The 20,417-nt window shown below is 43.4% G+C and overlaps 1 protein-coding gene across 1 annotated transcript in view; it reads left to right on the top strand.

Annotated features, from left to right (window-relative positions):
• LOC139263072 (oxidation resistance protein 1-like) overlaps positions 1 to 20,417 on the top strand; it is a 203,781-nt gene that overhangs the window by 81,122 nt on the left and 102,242 nt on the right. The window contains exon 7 of the mRNA XM_070878644.1: positions 15,030 to 15,198. Within this exon, the coding sequence (XP_070734745.1) occupies positions 15,030 to 15,198 (169 nt within the window). The remainder of the gene's footprint in view (positions 1 to 15,029; positions 15,199 to 20,417) is intronic.

Genomic DNA, 20,417 nt, shown 5'->3' with positions numbered 1-20,417 from the left:
ATCTCTACAGAACAATATAACCCACAAACACAATAGGTCTCCGTGGGGTTTCACCATCATCATAGGTGGTCCCTCGAAGCGCGGATGACTTGCTTTCACGCCAAAAAAGGATGAGTTCACAGGTGTTTCAACGAAGGACCTAATATTCCAGATGCCGAACTACATCCTAAAGGGTGGAAGATGTCTGTGCGTGGATTTTTTTAATGTGTGGTGAATGTTGCACACCCACTACAACACGGGCTTAACCGAGCTAGGTCTTGGTCCAGTGACAAGGATTATCCAAGGCGAGTGGAGACCTACACTGTATGGGTTAATAAGGTTTGTTCAAAAACAAAATACTGCGGATGCTGGAAATCTGAAATAAAAGCAGAAAAAGCTGGAAACACTCAGCAGGTCAGGCAGCATCCGTGGAGAGAGAAACAGAGTTAAGTATTTTCAGTTTTTTCTGTCTCTATTATAAACGTTGACCCAGTCATGTTGGGGAACTCATGGATGCTGATGAACAGCTGGGTCCAATGGGGGGAAGGCTTTTTTTATGCGTGGGGATTGACCACATGTGGTGTTGAATGTTATGCCCTGGTGGAAAAGGCCGATATTAAAATGTGTGGCCATGATCTAATAGCACAATGATTGCAGCAGATTCCTTACCTCACCCAGCCAGCAATTCTGCTCCCTCAAGTATGGTCTCATGTGTTTGGGCAGCATCTTGCTGCGCTTGTTTTCTTAGTTGTTCCATCATAAGCATTTCCTACATTACAACCAAAACTATAAAGCGCTTTGAGACGTCCTGAGGTCATGAAAGGAACTACATAAATGTAAGTTCTTTCTTTTCATTAGGCCCTTTTTCAGGGCAAATTTTGGAGCACACTGCAGGCAACAATAATCTTACTGGCCTTGAATGGGCTGTGCTGCAGAAATTTCTCCAATCAGTTCAAGCAACTATATAGTTTTTAAAGGAGACCAAAGGTAGGCCCCTGTGGATGCATGGGCCACATTGTACCTTTCCTGTACTCTTATCAGAGATCACACTGGTATCATGAGCCATGGTTGCAAATTGTATCTTTGGCTCTCCAAAAGCCATCCTTAACTGTCTCCTTGGCCATTTGAATAAGGATGACAGAGGTGACTGCTACAGAATGAAGGAATTTTGGGAAACATGGTCAGGTGCCTGATTCTCTTGTAGTCATAGACCACATGTATGCTGATGGAATGTTATCTCTTTCTTATTCATGAATGGCACAGTGTTTGCATTAGGGGCACGATAGCCACATCTGTGCAGTTATTCATGGCCTCTACATGTGGGAATCATGTCACATAGTAGAAATGGAGAGTTCTTTCTTGCTGCCGGCTGGTTTCCATCGGAAACATGATGAGATTTCTGGATCAGCTGCCTGCTTGATCTAACAGTGGATTGAAGGTTGTGAGATATGAGAGAGATCTCCTGCACCTCCCTGGAAGGATGGCAAGCATCCGTCTCAAAAGATGGTATAAGCAGTTATGTTATTTTGTCATGATGCAACACTGTGTAGCTGAAGATCCTTGCCACAGATGGTACAGGCGCGAATCACAGGGCCAGATGTTAGACCCCATATGGTATAAACTCTGGAAGCCTGATGTGTTTTCATCTTTGCTCTCTTCTTTTTCCCCTCACTCAGTCACATCTCTTCAGCCTTTTTTGTTCCAGATACAGCACAGCCCTTTACTGTGGCCCATCATCAGCCACATCTTCCCAGCTTATGGTATCGATGTTAATATTTTTCAAGTTCTCCTAGAAAACTTCTTTAAACTGGAGCCCAGATCAGCTCAGCGGCTTTGAAACATCTGCAAGTTCTCCATACAAAAGATCCTTTGGAATACGCCCAACATTCGTCAGATACACATGACATTGAAATCATCTGTGTTTGTGAAAAATTATTAGATTTGGCAACTTAACTTTGGTGTCAGGAACTTAGTCATCTCATTTGATATTTAAAATATGGTGGAGACAGTGGGTGTGGAAAGAGTTTAATCTTCTCTCATGCCTGCTGTATACAACGATGTGCTCAGGACGCACGTTTGATAGACCTATATCTTGGTGCTCAACATTAATATCCTATTATTCCACACACGCTTAATCAATTGGTCGAATGTGGTTGCTGACTTTCCAGTGCAAGGGTTTAGCTTGTCATCTAGAGATAGGTTGATCCTAGATATGAACCAACTTGCTCCAGCAATTGGAAAAGGCCCTTTCTGCTAACCAAGTCAAAAGCCTTTGTTAGATCTATAAAGCCACTTCGAGGCTTTCCCTGCTCCTGACGCTTTCCTTGCAGTTGCCTTAGTGCAAAGAACATGCTGATAATTGATTTTCCAACACGGAACCACACTTACTCTGGATAAACATGTTCAGCAGTTACTTCCAATTTTTAAAGAAATACTCATTGAATTGCCTTCCCAGCAATACTATGGAAAGACATTTCCCGATAGTTGTTGCAATCGCTGCAATCTCCTTTTTGTACAATGGAATCATGTTGGCATACTTAGTGTCTTGTGGTATCCTCCTTCCCTCCAACAGGAAAACAAGACATTGTGAAGATGTTTAAGTACAACCTGTCCATCTTGTTTCAGTACTTCAGCTGGAATTCTATCCCTCCCTGCAGCCTTTCCTGATGCTCAGGAGGTGATTGCCTTTTCGCACTCATTTATAGATGGCTCTATAACAAGCTCCCTGGAGAGAATGTACTGAATAAAAGTTAAAAGCAGCTGAACCCTGACAGCCACTAACAGAGCTGCCCATGTGTTGGAAATGATCTCCAAGTCTGGCTGAAGGAGTTTACAATTTTTAGTGATGACATCCTTCGGGAATCAAGACCTGTACAGGCAAGTTTTTTGTGACAGGCCAAGATAAGAGACCCTGGGCTTGTAAACACAAATGTCAGTCTAAGGATGTGTCTGCAGGTGTACTCACACCTGTCTTATGCCTTTTCTGATGGTGTTTCTCCTCCTTCAGAAGCAATCAATAGAGGGCTATGTCCACAGCAACTTTAACCTGCGTTCAATATACTTACAATGATGAATGGGAAAGTCAACCCAACAATAATAAGGTTTATCCAGAGCAAGGAGCCATTGATCATGTAAGCTGCGAGCCGTGCAGTTTGATCAAAGATCTCCATCAGTATGATCCCAATTACTCCGGCTAAGGGCAAAGAAATCACAATCACTAACACAAAACAGAGAGTCAGGATAAATGCGTCATTTTCAGGTTGTCAAACTGTAACTAGTGAGGTACAACAGGGATCATGCTGTAAGTGATGGGTCATTTGTGGCGGAGGAGCGGCGAGAGATTGTGGCGGAGGTGCAGCAAATGAGGATACGGGGCCCAGAAGAGCCGAGGGCCCAGGGGCAGCACTGCGATATGTGTGCGCACTAGGTCCATACAGCAGAGCAGGTCTGCAGTTGTCCTGGTTAACCCTTGCCACTGGATAAAGGTCTAGCTCTGACAAGCCCGTGTGGTGGCTGATGTGCAAAGGTCACCACACATTAAAAAAATTCACGCACAGGCATCTTCCACCCCCTCAATTGGAGTTCAGGACTGGAACATCGGGTCCTTCATTGAAACATCTGTGAACTTATGTGGAAGCAAGTCATCCTCGTTCGAAGGACCGCCTATGATGGATGTGCACAGCAGTACCCATAGCTAAAAAGTATAGAGCTGAAACTACAACCACACATTTACTAACAAAGAGGCAGCACAGCTTGAGGTAATTGCCAGGAAGTCTACAACTAATTTTTAGAATGCCCATTGTGCTGCAAGATCAAAACACTGCAGAAACAAAGTCACTCACCGGTTATCTGGTAAAAACTGCAATGCATCTTTAAGAAAAAAGGCTCAACAAAAATAACAGTCCTTCTTAGCAGCACATGATTTCAGCAGGCGTTTGGCCGATCAGCTGCTACTCCTGCCTCTCAAGCCCATTATTGGGAGGCCACCTCATTTAATTTAAATTGTAGCTTACAGTGAGCCTTGCACACGTTGTACAAATTTCCCACAATATAACTAACTGGATGCATCAGATGCAGAAGCAGACGTAGTCCTCAGAGTCCGTTAATAGGTAAACCCTGTGCCCGATGTTCAATAATGCATTGGACATTGTATTATCAACCTCTCTGTACATTCTAATGAAGACCTGTATTATCAACCTCTGTGTACGTTCTAATGAAGAAAGACACCTGGAATCAAAAGATGTTGTTGGTGTGAGTTTATCAGATAGTTTATCTAAAGCACATATTTCTTAAAAAGGCTATATTGATGCCTTCTAGACTGTTTCCAGATCTCGTATGTTATTATTGCGTTGTATTTTGTCTATAGTCTCACTTCTGTAAATCATTTATTTAATTGTAAATTCAATTAGTAATTGTAATCTGCACAAAGTAGGTCTCGCGTTCTGCATTGCTGAAAAGGGTACAGAATTAGGAAATAGATACAGGTTTCAGATTACAAAAAAATTGGGTATATTTACAGAAAATGGTATTGGAAAAAGCTTGAACCATAACAAGGTATCTGCCAAAGATGCAATGCCACCAGAAAGAGCAATCGAGAAAGCAGACATTTCTACTGTATTCCCATCTGTAACTCACCAAAGGGTTTGGAAATACATTATATTAGGAACAGCATATACCTCCTTGCCCACCGGATAAAATTAAGACCGAACAAAAAAAAGAACAGTTGTTGCCAGTTGTCTTTATCATAAATGTTATCCAATGATATGGCTAGAATGAAATATTTATTTTTTAAAGGTTTTCAAAGTAAATGAACAAGTTTCCTGTAGTGCCATATCAAAAGGTTACTTGATCATAATTTGGAGTAAGGAAATTTCATGGCAACATTTGATTTTTCAGTCAGTCGGTCAGACATATTCCACAGTTCTTAATGAGCAATAAGAAATACGCATGCTGAGAAACTCATTATTGAAGCAGCAGGCACATGGAACACCACCACTTCCCCATGTTCCCTTCCAAGTCACACACCATCCTGACTTGGAAGTATATTGCCATTCCTTCATTGTCGCTGGGTCAAAATCCTGGTGAGTACCTTCACCACAAGGACTGCAGTGGTTCACCACCATCTCTCAAGGGCAATTAGGGATGGGCAATAAATGCTGGCCTTGCCAGCGACACCCACATCCCAGGAACGAATAAATATTTCCTGATTTTGGTAGGAATTGTTTGCAGAACTTAATATTATAACCATCAAACCATAATGCCTTCCATTCCTTTTTCAATTTCTGCTAATCTATCCGTTCTTGAGGATATGCAGTTTTCAAGGAATGCAACACAATCTTCCAATTCTTCGAGTGTGCTTGTATGTGTGTGCCATGCATGTATGTGGAGAAAGGGCATCCAAATCCAGATGGGTTGGCAAGTAGCATTGATTTAATAGGCGTGTTCAAAATTATGAAGGGTTTTGATAGAGTAGTTAAGGAGAAGCTGTTTCCACTGGCAGGAGGGTCGGTAACCAAAGATAATTGCCAAAAGAATCAGAGGGGCGATGAGAATTCTATTTTATACAGTGAGTTGCTATGATCTGGAATGCACTGACTGAAAGGGTGGTGGAAGCAGATTCAATAGTAACTTTCAAAAGGGAATTGGATATATACTTGAAAAGGAAATTTTGCAGCACTAGGGGGAAAGAGCATGGCACAGGCATGATGACTCCCTTCTGTGCTGTGTGATTCTATGAACTTCTAATGGTTTAGTAGGGGACATCTGATTCAGTACAAGGCACCTGTGGTTTCTGATAGTGCGAGGACATTCTTCTTTTGATTTTTTTTTAATGAAAGAAATATCCAATTCCTCATGCTGTTCTAGGGACACCTTGATACCTGATGGAGGAAAGTAAAATGATGGAGGGGATCCAACTCCTGATGTTTTTATTTATTCGTTCCTGGAATGTGGGTGTCGCTGGCAAGGCCAGCATTTATTGCCCATCCCTAATTGCCCTTGAGAGATGGTGGTGAACCACTGCAGTCCTTGTGGTGAAGGTACTCACCAGGATTTTGACCCAGCGACAATGAAGGAATGGCAATATACTTCCAAGTCAGGATGGTGTGTGACTTGGAAGGGAACATGGGGAAGTGGTGGTGTTCCATGCGCCTGCTGCCCTTGTCCTTCTAGGTGGAGTTTAACACAACACTGGACAATGCAAGATGGATTCTGAAATATCTCTGCCTCATGGTCACAGACTTTTTAATGTTAATGTATATTGTGTCAAGAAAGACAGCCCAGGGAAGAAATTGGACCTCGTTATTTTGCAGGCACAATGAGGGCAAATTTCCTGTGTCCCAATGATGCCTAAAAGGCGAACAACCTGATATTGGGTCAGGCCATTTTTCAGGCATCTCTTGCAGCCGCCTAAAACAGGCGTTGGGCCCCTTACATATGTAAATGAGGGAGCGGGTTCTACGAAATTAGATTGCAATGTGCGGAATAGGCTTCGGACTTTTTAACCTAAGTTTTCAGCCTAAGTTTAAAGCCAGAAGGAGCAGGCGTGCTTCCCCTGATTCCACAGCACTTCGAATGCTAGCCACCCCCATTCTCCTCCCCCGCCACCGCCCCCCTCCCCCCTCCCCAGGCTTACCTTGGAGTTTTTGCAAGTGGGGCAAGCGACCCGATATTCAGTTGTATATTATGGGCTGGATGTCTGTCTAGGCATGATAGATGCCAGCAGCTCACCCAAAATAATGGCAATGACAACCAATGCCCAATTTCAGCCTGACCTTATGCAGCTGAAAATGGAACTTGGCTAATTTCTTGGCCCTCTAATTAGCCAGTCTTTTGGATTTCCTATTCAGATGTCCTGTCGCTGAGGGGTATCTTGATTAAGGTAATTGTACCAGTTGATTCGCTCCATTGTAATTGGAGAAAAATTCTCCTCTATAATTTATCTATATTTTTTAAGGAACCATTCTCCTCAAAAAAAATAAAATAAATTGGGAACCAAACAAAGTTGGAAATCACAAATGTTCAATAAAAACTCCATTGTAGTGTAAATGGCCTGTACCTGTTCTTTTCTCGTGAACTATCTTTCGTTCACAGGATAGTTATGAATGAGGAAGGCCTTAAGGCCCATTTTAATTCAGCTATCCAGAAAGAGCCTCAAGTTTCTCCATGCGATGTCCAGTTGGTTCTGCAATGATTGCTGGGTTTTCATTGCCATTACTCTGTTTGGAGGGTCGACTGCATGTTAGCGTGGCTTAGTGGTAGCACTATCCCCTCTGAATCAGAACATAGGGGGGTCAAATCCCACTCCAAAGGCTTGAGCACACAATCACCGCAGAGCCAGGATATTTCTGCAGGAGTTCCTCAGGGCTGTGTGCGAGGCCAAACTGCTTCATCAATGACCTTCCCTCCATCAGAAATGTGTCTGTTTGCTGATGATTGCACATTGTTCTGCTCTATTCGCAATTTCTAGATAATAAAGCAATCATGCAGCAAGGCCTGGACAATATGGAAAATATTGATAAATGTTTCCCCAAAGCTTTTCCACCACCTCCAAGGCACAAGCCAGGAATGTGATGGAATCCACTTGCCTGGATGAGTGCAGCTCCAATAACATTCAAGAAGTTCAACACCATCCAGGACAAAGCAGCCCGCTTGATCAGCTGCCCATCCATTACCTTAAACATTCACTCCCGCCACCACTGGAGCACCGTGACTGTTGCATATACTCCCCAAGACTTCTCTGATAGAACCTCCCAAACCTGCGACCTCCACCACTTAGAGGATAGCAGGTGAATGGAAGTCACACACCATCCAGACTTCAACATACATTGCTGTTCCTTCATCGTTGCTGGGTCAAAATCCTGGAACACCCCCCCCGCCTAACAGCACTGTGGCAGCACCTTCACCATATGGACTGCAGCGGTTCAAGAGGAAAGCTGAACACTACCTTAAAGGGCTGAGCATTAAATGCTGGCCTTGAGAATTATGGCCACATCCTGAGAATGAATAAAATAAAATAAAATATACGGTCCCAATGGGATGAAGGAAAGTTGTTGCACGAAAGACCAGAGCCAGAGGAATGGAGAGTTTGAGGGTATATGTACGGCTGGAGGAGGTTATACAGATAGATCATAGAATCATAGAATGGTTATAGCATAGAAGGAGGCCATTCGGTCCATCGAGCCCATACCGGCTCTCTGCAAGAGCACTTCAGCCAGTCCCACTCCCCCGCCCTTTCCCTGTAGCCCTGCAATTTCTTTTCCTTCAGGTACTTCTCCAATTATCTTTTGAAAGCCATGATTGAATCTGCCTCTACCACCCTTTCAAGCCGTGCATTCCAGATCCTAACCACTTGCTGCGTAAAAAAGTTTTTCCTCATGTCGCTTTTGATCTTTGACTCTTTTGCCAATCACCTTAAATCTGTGTCTTCTGGATCTAAGCCCTTCGGCCAATGGGAACAGTTTCTCTATCTACTCTATCGAGACCCCTCATGACTTTGAACGCCTCTATTAAATCTACTCTCAATTTTCTCTGCTTTAAGAAGAACAACCCCAACTTCTCCAGTCCATTCACGAATCCCTGGAACCATTCTTCAAAATCTTTTCTGCACCCTCTCTAAAACCTTCCCATCCTTCCTAAAGTGCGGTGTCCAGAATTGGATACAATACTTTAATTGAGGCCGAACCAATGTTTTATAAAGATTCATCATAACTTCCTTGCTTTTGTACCTCTATTTATAAAGTCCAGGATCCCGTATGCCTTTTTAACCGCTTTCCCAACCTGCCCTGCCACCTTCAATGATTTGTGCACATATACCCCCAGGTTGCTCTGTTCCTGCACCCCCTTTAGAATTATACCTTTTAGTTAAACTGCTGTTTCAAATGGAGTGGCAAGATCATGAAGGGATTGAAGTCTGAGATTGAGAATGGGGAACCAGTGTAGGTCAGCAAGGACAGTGGTGATGGATGAGTGGGATTTAGTGTGGGATAGGTTACAAGTACACCTGTAGGCCCCAAGTTTCCACATGCGGCAAAACAGGCGCCCCTCCGAGCTGGGCGCCCGTTTTTCGCGCCGAAAACAGCACCTGAAAAAAAACACGCTATTCTTGAGCGCTTTGCAGCTCGATGTCTGCTTGGCGTGGTGCCCAGGGGGCGGAGCCTACCACTCGCGCCGATTTTGTAAGTAGGATGGGGCGGGTACCATTCAAATGAGTTTTTTTCGTGCCGACAACCCTGCGCGTGCGTGTTGGAGCGTTCGCGCACGCGCAGTGTGAAGGAAACATTGGCACTCGGCCATTTTTGTAGTTCTTTGTAGCTGTTCAATTTTTAAAATTTAATAAAACCACATTGCCCTTCCATGATTAGCACTGAGGCTTCTTGCAGCTTTCTCCCCCTGCCGTCGGCCGGGCCCGTCGGGAACGGCTGCCTCAAGTTCTGAGGCTTCCTGCAGCCTTCTCACTGCCTCCCTGCCCCCACCCTGCTGTCGGGAACGGCTGCCTCAAGTTCTGAGGCTTCCTGCAGTCTTCTCAATGCCTCCCCCCACCCTGCCGTCGGGAAACCGCTGCCTGAAAGGCCTGCCTGAAGCACTTTCACACAGGTAGGAACATGGTTTATTTAATCTTTTCTTTGCTTATAAATTTTTATTCAGGTTGGATTTATTTGTATAATATTTGTATAAGTATAACTAAAGATTTATTGTAGAATGTAATGACTTCCCTTCCCCCCCCCCCCCCCCCCCCACCTCGTTCCGGACGCCTAATTTGTAACCTGCGCCTGATTTTTTAATGTGTAGACAAGGTTTTTTCAAGCCTACAAAAATCTTCACTTGCTCCATTCTAAGTTAGTTTAGAGTACGTTTTCACTGTGGAAACTTTCAAATCAGGCGTCAGTGGCCGGACACGCCCCCTTTTGAAAAATAAATTCTGTTCAAAAATGAAACTGTTCTACCTGACTAGAACTGCAGAAAACTTAAATGTGGAGAATTCTGATTTCTAAGATACTCCGTTCTTCACTAGTTGCTCCTAAAAAATCAGGAGCAAATCATGTGGAAACTTGGGGCCGTAGTATGTTTTATTTCTGAATGGCGGGACAGGGAAAGGGGCTGTTGTCTATCTAAACTTTTGTGCACTTCTGTAATATTGGGTAAAATGCAATCGGCTCATTTTGAGCAAGATTGTCTAGCTCTTTGCAGGTTTACTGATTTAAATTAAGAATAAAGAAGACTAAGAGCTTCCCATTACACAGCAAACTGTATAACGTAAGGCCTTTACTTTCTGTGCTACAGAAAAATAACAACAAAAAATAAAGCTTTTCATCTTTATTATCCTTTTGAAAATATCTAACAAAATTAATCGGCTAAGTGATTTAATAAAAAAGTAAAACTTTCCCAGCGCAGTGCTAGAAATGTTGGTCCAGTTCTTCAGCTTCCTTCCCAGTCCATCCAGTTTTAGTGTGATGCCCATCAAGAACAACTACTTAGTATCTAACTGCTCTTATTATTTAGTCGCTGACCATGATGAAAGAAAGAAGGAACTTTTATTTATATATCGTCCACGTCTTCAGGGCGTCCCAAAGTGCTTCACAGTCAATGCATTAGTTTAATGCAAGCACAAGAGCCAGTTTTGTGCACCAGTTCATCTTTATGTTTGATGGTATTCTTTGTGGTCTAAGTGTTGGCCAAAGCTCCCCTGCTCCTTTGCAGATAGTGGTATGGCATATTTAACATCCCTCAGTACTGCACTGAAGCACGAGCATAGAATTATGTGCTTGAATCTTGGAGTGGGGCTTCAACCTAGAAACGTAGAATTAGATTAAAGGAAGAGGCTTATAATGTTACCAAAAAGAGCTATAAGCCTGTGGATTGGGAAGATTTTAGAATTCAGCAAAGGTGGACCGACATTGAAAACTAGCGAAAGACATAAAAACAGACTAAAAGCTTCTATAGGTATGGAAAAAGAAAAAGATTAGCGAAAGGAAATGTGGGTCCCTTACAGGCTGAAACAGGAGAAATTATAATGGGGAAACAAGAAGTGGCAAAGAAATTAAACACATACTTTGGTCGAGAAATTCGGTTCTCAGTGAAAACGGTATTTTTTCACCAAAATTACCATTATCGCTTCGCTATCAGGTCGGAAATTCAAGCTTTAATTTGCGCAGTGGTAAAAATCGAGGCCGATACCGCTGCGAGTTGGGAAGGGCGGAAGAATACCTAAAAATAAATTGGAAAACAAATTCATAAAACATTTACAAGATACTTATCTATCGAATCGCTGAAAAAGAATTTAAAAAGTAAAACTTTAACTTACCTTTTTTGCAGGTCTTCATACTTACCGCTGCTCCAATACAGCTTTTTCCCTGTCGGTATTTTTCATGCAAAATACGGGTGTGCAGAGTCAAATTTTTGGCCGAAACGCTATTTCGGGTCTTGCACGGCTGTCTCCTCTCTATTATTTGAAAACCACCGCCACAAAATGTCACCGAAATTCCCACCGACCAGTTTTTCGCCAAATATGGTAAAATAGCACCAAAAACCGGTCGCAAAGTCAACGAATTTCTAGCCCATAGTGTCTGTCTTCACGGAAGAAGATACAATAAAACCTCTCAGAAATAGTGGGGAACCAAGAATGAGGAACTGAAAGAAATTAGTAATAGTAAACAAATTGTACTGAAGAAATTAATGGGACTGAAAGCCTATAAATCCCCTGGACCTGATGGCCTACATCCTAGGGTTTTGAAAGAGGTGGCTATAGAGATAGTGGATGAATTGGTTGTCATTTTCCAAAATTCCATAGATTCTAGATTGGAAGGTAGCAAATGTAACCCCGCTATTTAAGAAAGGAGGCAGAGAGAAAACGGGGAACTACAGACCAGTTAGCCTGACATCAGTAGTAGGGAAAATACTAGAATCTATTATTAAGGACGTGGTAACAGGGCACTGAGAAAATAATAAAAAGATTGGGCAAAGTCAACACGGATTTATGAAAGGGAAATCATGTTTGACAAATCTATTCGAGCTTTTTGAGGTTGTAACTAGCAGAGTAGCTAAGGGGGAACCAGTGGAAGTGGTGTATTTGGATTTTCAGAAGGCATTCGATAAGGTGCCACGCAAGACGTTATTGAACAAAATTAGGCCTCATGGGATTGTGGTTAATATATTAGCATAGATTGGGGATTGGTTAACGGACAGAAAGAGAGTAGGAATAAACAGGTCATTTTCGGGTTGGCAGACTAACTAGTGGAGTGCTGCAAGGATCAGTGCTTGGGCCCCAGCTATTCACAATCTATACCAATGATTTGGATGAGGGAACCAAATGTAATATATCCAAGTTTGCTGATGATACAAAGCTAGATGGGAATTTAAGTTGTGAGGAGGATGCAGAGAGACTTCAAGGGGCTAAGTGAGTAGACAAGAACATGGCAAATGGAATGTGGAGAAATGTGAAGTTTTCCACTTTGGTAGCAAAAATAGAAAAACAAAGTATTTTTTAAATGGTGAGAGATTGGGAAATGTTGGTGTTCAGAGGGACCTAAGTGTCCCTGTACATGAATCACTGAAAATTAACATGAAGATACAGCAAGAAATTAAGAAAGTATGTTGGCCTTTCTTACAAGAGGATTTGAGTACAAGAGTAAAGTTGTCTTACTGCAATTATATAGGCCCCTGGTGAAACCGCACCTGGAGTATTGTGTACAGTTTTGGTCTCCTTACCTAAGGAAGGATATACTTGCCATAGAGGGAGTGCAATGAAGGTTCACCAGTCTGGTTCCTGGGATGGGGGGGATTGTCCTATGAGGAGAGATTGAGTAGACTAGGACAATATTCTCGAGAGTTTAGAAGAATGAGAGGGGACCAAATTGAAACATACAAAATTCTTACAGGGCTTGACAGGGTAGATGCAGGGAGGATGTTTCTCCTGGCTAGGGAGCCTAGAACCAGGCATCATAGTCTCAGAATAAGGGGTTGGACATTTAGACTGAGATGAGGTGAAATTTCTTCACTCAGAAAGGGGTGAATCTTTGGAATTCTCTACCCAGAGTACTCTGGAGGCTCAGTCGTTGAGCATATTCAAGACAGAGATCGATAGATTTTTGAATATTATGTGATCAAGGGATATGGGGATAGTGCAGGAAAGTGGAGTTGAGGTAGAAGATCAGCCATGATCTTATTGAATGGCAGAGCAGGCTTGAGGGGCCAAATGGCCTACTCCTGCTCCTAATTCTTATGTTCTTGACTCAGGTACCAGCACTGTGCTAAGCTGAAACTTAAGGTTTACCTTGCAATGTCATCCAGTCTTCACATTATGTGGTTATTGTCAACCAAACAATCTTAGCAATTTCACTTGCAGTTTTGTAACTCACGCACAAACTATATCTTTCATAAATAAGATTTCCAGATCAAAAAGGGTAATTTGTGATTTGAAGACACGACAAATCTAGGCTTAATGATGGGTCATTGATTTTGGCATCAGTAGGGACACCAACATTCAGTTACACTAATTTCTCTTTTTTGCATATCTCTCTCTTTAGGCTGGAAATTGCCCTTTGCTCCAATTGGGGGTGGTAACCTTCTGGGGCCAGGACTTCCTGTCCCCGACACGGAATTGGGTCATGCGCCCCTCAAAGGAAGCGGAGCGTTGTCTCCCGGGGCGCTAGCGCAAAGGAGACCGTCCCATTCCATTAAAGGGGAGGGCCGCTGCGCACTCTGCAGGCCCTTTGGTGGCCACTGTTGTACAGCTTTCTTGCTCTTTTTGCTTCGTTGCTTTAAACGTCGAATTACACACACACTCAGTTGTAGTAATGGCAGAATCAGGTCTTTTATTTAGACATTCATACTATACAAACCAAGTATAAAAGTTACTGAGACACTTCACAAAGGCAGCTCTCTGCTTGTTCCAATTTCCGTGGCTGCTTGTGATTCACACACCTTCCGAGTTTCCAGTGTCTAATGTCTGCGTGTGTCAACTCTCATCTTTATACCAAAAAAGCCTTTGAACTCTTGTTTCCTTGCATAGTACATTTAGACAATTAACATGCAGATGAGTAGAATCAAAATGGCATTGCCCTGAAATCATGACTAGCTGCTTTCTGAACTACTATGCAAAAACAAGATCATTTCCTTGCATAGTAACAAAGGTACACTCAAATACTTAACATACAGATAAATGACCAGCTACTCATAATTAAGGGGTGTCCCGGCAGCGGATGTCCGCGAGCTTCGCAATTTCCCCAGCAAGGCAGTGAGGAGTTGGCGTGCACAGCTAATCGCGGAGGCGATAATGGAGCTATAAAAAAGGGCACTTTTGCCCCCTTCGTCTTTTTCTCTCTTGCTCTCTCACATACACACTCGCATTTACACTCGCATGCTTCTGTGTGCAGTAATGCTCAGTTTTAAAGCAATGAAGTCAATGTCTAGACAGATTTCATGCTTCCAGTGGTGATATCATTTTTGAATGACTTTCCCAAACTACCTTTGCTGAAGCTCCTTACAGAAGGGGCTTTTGCTTTTTTGGTAGATTTGACTGAAATCAGAATTAAAACTATTGTAAACCAAGGTTGATTTTAACTTTCATGTCTACTAAAGCCATTGACTCGTGTTTAGGACAGCATAAGATAGTATGTCTGAGCACACTTTTCAACCATGAAAGACATCACTACCAAGCCTGATCCAGTTCCCACTGTCAGCTTTTTAAACATTGTGTACTCAAGTCATAATAGCCTTTCTAAAGCATTGTTGCAGTACAAAATGTTATAGTATTTGTTATTGTATTTATAGCAATATTTATCAATGAAATCATAAAAGGAGGTTAGCCAGTTAGTCCAACTTCCCTGCTTCTTCCCCATAACCCTACAATTTTGTCCCTGTCAAATATTTATCCAATTCACTTTTTAAAGTTACTATTGAATTTGAATCTCTCTGTTCCTGCACTCCCTTTAAAATTGTACCATTTAGCTATGTCGCCTCTCGTTCTTCCTCCCAAAATGCATCACTTCATACAAAAATTTGATCTTAAAAACAAAAGGGATTAATTTTGTGTTTTTAATATTGAATCTCAGGTAGTGCCATAGCAAAAGAGAAAAGGCGACATCGATCTCACAAGTTCCTGTGTTTGAGAGTTGGAAAGCCCATGAGGAAAACGTTTGTGTCTGTAGCAAGCGCATCCATGCAGCAGTATGCCCAGAGGGATAGGAAGCACGAATACTGGTTTGCAGTGCCCCAGGAAAGGTAAGTTGACCTTTCACCTTCAAATCCCTGAGTCGAGCACCATATCTTTCCTGAGACTGAAGAGTACATAGTGGAAACCCTCCGGACTGGCTCCTCATGTGAAAGTGTTAAACCATGACAGATATGTTAACAGTACATTTGTCTAGCTTTCTGTGTTTTTTTTCAAATAGAAACATAGAAACATAGAAAATAGGTGCAGGAGTAGGCCATTCGGCCCTTCGAGCCTGCACCACCATTCATGGCTGATCATTCCCTCTGTACCCCTTTCCCGCTTTCTCTCCAAACCCCTTGATCCCTTTAGCGGTAAGGACCATATCTAACACGCTCTTAAATATATCCAACGAACTGGCATCAACAACTCTCTGCGGTAGAGAATTCCACAGGTTAACAACTCACTGAGTGAAGAAGTTTCTCCTCATCTCAGTCCTAAATGGCTTACCCCTTATCCTTAGACTGTGTCCCCTGGTTCTGGACTTCCCCCAACATCAGGAATATTCTTCCTGCATCTAACCTGTCCAGTCCCGTCAGAATTTTATGTCTCTGAGATCCCCTCTCATCCTTCTAAACTCCAGTGAATACAGGCCCAGTCGATCCAGTCTCTCCTCATATGTCAGTCCTGCCATCCCGGGAATCAGTCTGGTGAACCTTCACTGCACTCCCTCAATAGCAAGAACGTCCTTCCTCAGATTAGAAGACTAAAACTGAACACAATATTCCAGGTGAGGCCTCACCAAGTCCCTGTACAACTGTTCATTTCTCAATCCTTAAGTCTCGTTGGCTAAGGAGATACACTGTTTGCCCCGTCGTTCACCGAGGTCCCAGATGCCCCGTTGCCCTCGCTGCCCCGTTATCATCTCGCGCTCCCAACAACTTACAGGGCAAATCATTTGAACTGAAGGACAAGGGAAAAAATGTAAGTAACTGGTCATGTAGCGAATTCTGGGCCATTGTCAAACTATCATTTTATGGTCACTTTGTGAGATGCTTCCTTGTACCTTTACTAACTCCGACTGGAAACTAGCCAGTTTACATGTGGTTCATTAAAGTCTCCCATTAAAATAACTTCCTGTTCTCTCAACCTTTCTATCTCTGCATAGAGTAAATTGTCCTATTATGCTGACCTGGAGGCAGTAGCACAGCTCTACTTTTAAATTAGATCTTTGTGTGTTCCAGATGTTTTGCCAGAGTAGTTCATTTTTGTAGCTTCATTTATCATCCAAATGTAACTGACAAATAGGGATGCAGCACCTTCTTTCCTACTCACTCTAGACACTCTATAACGTTGAATGTTAAATCCATTTCCATCATTTGGACTAGCCACGCTTCTGTTAGTCACTGCACTCCCCCTCTGCCACCAAAGCCTCCAGTTCTGGCAAAGTGTAATGTGTGCCAGAGACCTGTCCTGATCTTGTGCAACTCTGGCAATGTTTCATGTAGTGTCAACTGAGAGGCAGGGAAACTTTCATAATGGTGCTTGGCTCTGATCCGCCGCCATCATGGAGGATTGATGATCCCTTCACCATTCCCTATGTCAGAGCAAAAAGGTGCAAAGTGATTTTACGCTTTTATGCTCGGCTGCCGTGTCCTAACTCGCACCAATTCCTGTGCACCCATCACCCCTGTACTCACTGACCTATATTAGCTCCTGGTTAAGCAACGCCTCGATTTCAAAATTCTCATAATTGTTTTCAAATCCCTCCGTGGCCCCATCTCTCCCTATCTCTGTAATCTCCTCCAGCCCCACAACGCCCCGTGGCCCCTCTAATTCTGCCCACTTGAGCATCCCTGATTATAATTCCTCAATCATTGGTGGACGTGCCTTATATAAGGACATAAGAAATAGGAGCAAGAGTAAGCCCCCCTTGAGCCTGCTCCGCCATTCAATAAGATCATGGCTGATCTGATGCTGGCCTCAACTCCACTTCCCAGCCCACTCCCCATAACCCTTGACTCCCTTATCGTTCAGAAATCTGTCTATCTCATCTGTACATATATTCAATGACCCAGCCTCTACAGCTCTTTGGGGTAGAGAATCCCACAGATTCACGCCCCTCTGAGAGAAGAAATTCCTCATTTCCGTTTTAAATGGGCGACTCCTTATTCTGAAACTATGCTCCCTAGTTCTAGATTCCCCCACGAGGGGAAACATGCTCTCTACATCTACCCTGTCAAGCCCCCTCAGAATCTTATATGTTTCAATAAAATCACCTCTCACTCTTCTGAACTCCATGTGATAGGCCCAGCCTACTCAATCTTTCTTCATAAGACAACCCCTTCATCTCAGGAATCAACCTCGTGAACCTTCTCTGAACTGCCTCCAATGCAAGTACAGGTATAACGTTCTGAATCCAGAATTCCCAAAACTGGAATTCTTGGAAAACTGCACATTTTTGAGGTGATCAAGATGGCGACCTCGGGCAGCAAGGGACGAGGAAACTGGTAAAAATTGCAGTGCTGGGGGCGGCGAGAACCGGTGGGCAACAGAGGAGCAGCGGGAATCGGCGAGCGGAGGAGCGGCAGGCGGCAAGGAGCGGTGGGAATCGACGAGCGGAGGAGTGGCAGGTGGCAAGGAGCGGTGGGAATCGGCAAGCCGCGGGTGGTGAGCGGCGGGCAGCGAGGAGCGTCCACAGCGAGGTCCGAAATCTGGCCAAAAACCGGCAAGAATTCGGACCCGAGGTTTCCGGATTTCAGGTTTGATTTCCTTGTCCAAAATCTGGCAAAACCCAAAAACCGGCATGGTCTTGGTCCCGAGTTTGGCGGATTTCAGACGTTGTACCTGTATATCCTTCCTTAGATAAAGAGACCAAAACTATATGCAGTACTCCAGGTGTGGTCTTACCAACGCCATGTACAGTTCCTATGGAGTGGAGGGTAGCCAATGTAACCCCACTTTTTAAAAAAGGAGGGAGAGAGAAAACAGGGAATTATAGACCGGTCAGCCTGACCTCAGTAGTGGGTAAAATGATGGAATCAATTATTAAGGATGTCATAGCAGTGCATCTGGAAAATGGTGACATGATAGGTCCAAGTCAGCATGGATTTGTGAAAGGGAAATCATGCTTGACAAATCTTCTGGAATTTTTTGAGGATGTTTCCAGTAAAGTGGACAAAGGAGAACCAGTTGATGTGGTATATTTGGACTTTCAGAAGGCTTTCGACAAGGTCCCACACAAGAGATTAATGTGCAAAGTTAAAGCACATGGGATTGGGGGTAGTGTGCTGACGTGGATTGAGAACTGGTTGTCAGACAGGAAGCAAAGAGTAGGAGTAAACGGGTACTTTTCAGAATGGCAGGCAGTGACTAGTGGAGTGCCGCAAGGTTCTGTGCTGGGGCCCCAGCTGTTTACATTGTACATTAATGATTTAGACGAGGGGATTAAATGCAGTATCTCCAAATTTGCGGATGATACTAAGTTGGGTGGCAGTGTGAGCTGCGAGGAGGATGCTATTAGGCTGCAGAGTGACTTGGATAGGTTAGGTGAGTGGGCAAATGCATGGCAGATGAAGTATAATGTGGATAAATGTGAGGTTATCCACTTTGGTGGTAAAAACAGAGAGACAGACTATTATCTGAATAGTGACAGATTAGGAAAAGGGGAGGTGCAACGAGACCTGGGTGTCATGGTACATCAGTCATTGAAGGTTGGCATGCAGGTACAGCAGGCGGTTAAGAAAGCAAATGGCATGTTGGCCTTCATAGCGAGGGGATTTGAATACAGGGGCAGGGAGGTGTTGCTACAGTTGTACAGGGCCTTGGTGAGGCCACACCTGGAGTATTGTGTACAGTTTTGGTCTCCTAACTTGAGGAAGGACATTCTTGCTATTGAGGGAGTGCAGCGAAGGTTCACCAGACTCATTCCCGGGATGGCGGGACTGACCTATCAAGAAAGATTGGATCAACTGGGCTTGTATTCACTGGAGTTCAGAAGAATGAGAGGGGACCTCATAGAAACGTTTAAAATTCTGACGGGTTTAGACAGGTTAGATGCAGAAAGAATGTTCCCAATGTTGGGGAAGTCCAGAACCAGGGGTCACAGTCTGAGGATAAGGGGTAAGCCATTTAGGACCGAGATGAGGAGAAACTTCTTCACCCAAAGAGTGGTGAACCTGTGGAATTCTCTACCACAGAAAGTAGTTGAGGCCAATTCACTAAATATATTCAAAAGGGAGTTAAATGAAGTCCTTACTACTCGGGGGATCAAGGGTTATGGCGAGAAAGCAGGAAGGGGGTACTGAAGTTTCATGTTCAGCCATGAACTCATTGAATGGCGGTGCAGGCTAGAAGGGCTGAATGGCCTGCTCCTGCACCTATTTTCTATGTTTCTATGTTTACAGTTATAGCAGGACTTCCATACTTTGATACTCTATCCCCCTTGCAATAAAGGCCACCATTCTATTTGCCTTCCTAATTAGGTGCTGTACCTGCATGCTAGCTAACTTTTTGTGTTTAATGTACAAGGACCCCCAGATCCCTCTGTGCCACAGCATTCTGTAATCTTTCCCCATTTAAATAATGATTTGCTTTCTTAGTTTTCCGACCAAATTTTCCCACATTATACACCATCTGCCAAATTTTTGTCCACTCACTTAACCTCACTTAACCTACCCTTTGTAGATTCTTTGCATCCTCCTCACAACTTGCTTTTCCACCTATCTTTGTATCATCAGCAAATTTGGCTACTTTACACTCGGTCCCTTCATCCATGTTATTAATATAAATTGTAAATAGTTGAGGCCCCAGCACAGATCCCTGTGGCACCTCACTAGTTACAGTTTGCCAACCTGAAAATTACCCATTTATCCTGACTCTCTGCTTTCTGTTAGTTAGCCAATCCTCTATCCATGCTAATATATTATCCACAACCCCATGAGCTCTTACCTTATGCAGTAACCTTTTTATGTGGCACCTTATCAAATGTTTTCTGGAAATCCAAATACACGACATCTACTGGTTCCCCTTTATCCACCCTGCTCATTGCATCCTCAAAGAACTCGAGCGAATTTGTCAAACATGATTTCCTTTTCAAAAACCATGCTGACTTTGCTTGACTGTATTATGATTTTCTAAATGTCCTGCTACTACTTCCTTAATAATGGACTCCAGCATTTTCCCAAAGACAGATGTAGTTTTCTGCTTTCTATCTCTCTCCTTTCTTAAATAGGGGCGTTACATTTGCGGTTTTCCAGTCTGCTGGGACCTCCAGAATCCAGGGAATTTT

This window comes from Pristiophorus japonicus, chromosome 1, assembly GCF_044704955.1.
Source record: "Pristiophorus japonicus isolate sPriJap1 chromosome 1, sPriJap1.hap1, whole genome shotgun sequence".
NCBI classification, from domain to species: domain Eukaryota; kingdom Metazoa; phylum Chordata; class Chondrichthyes; family Pristiophoridae; genus Pristiophorus; species Pristiophorus japonicus.
The sequence above is the reverse complement of the archived record's forward strand: the minus strand, read 5'-3'. Positions and strand labels throughout refer to the sequence as shown.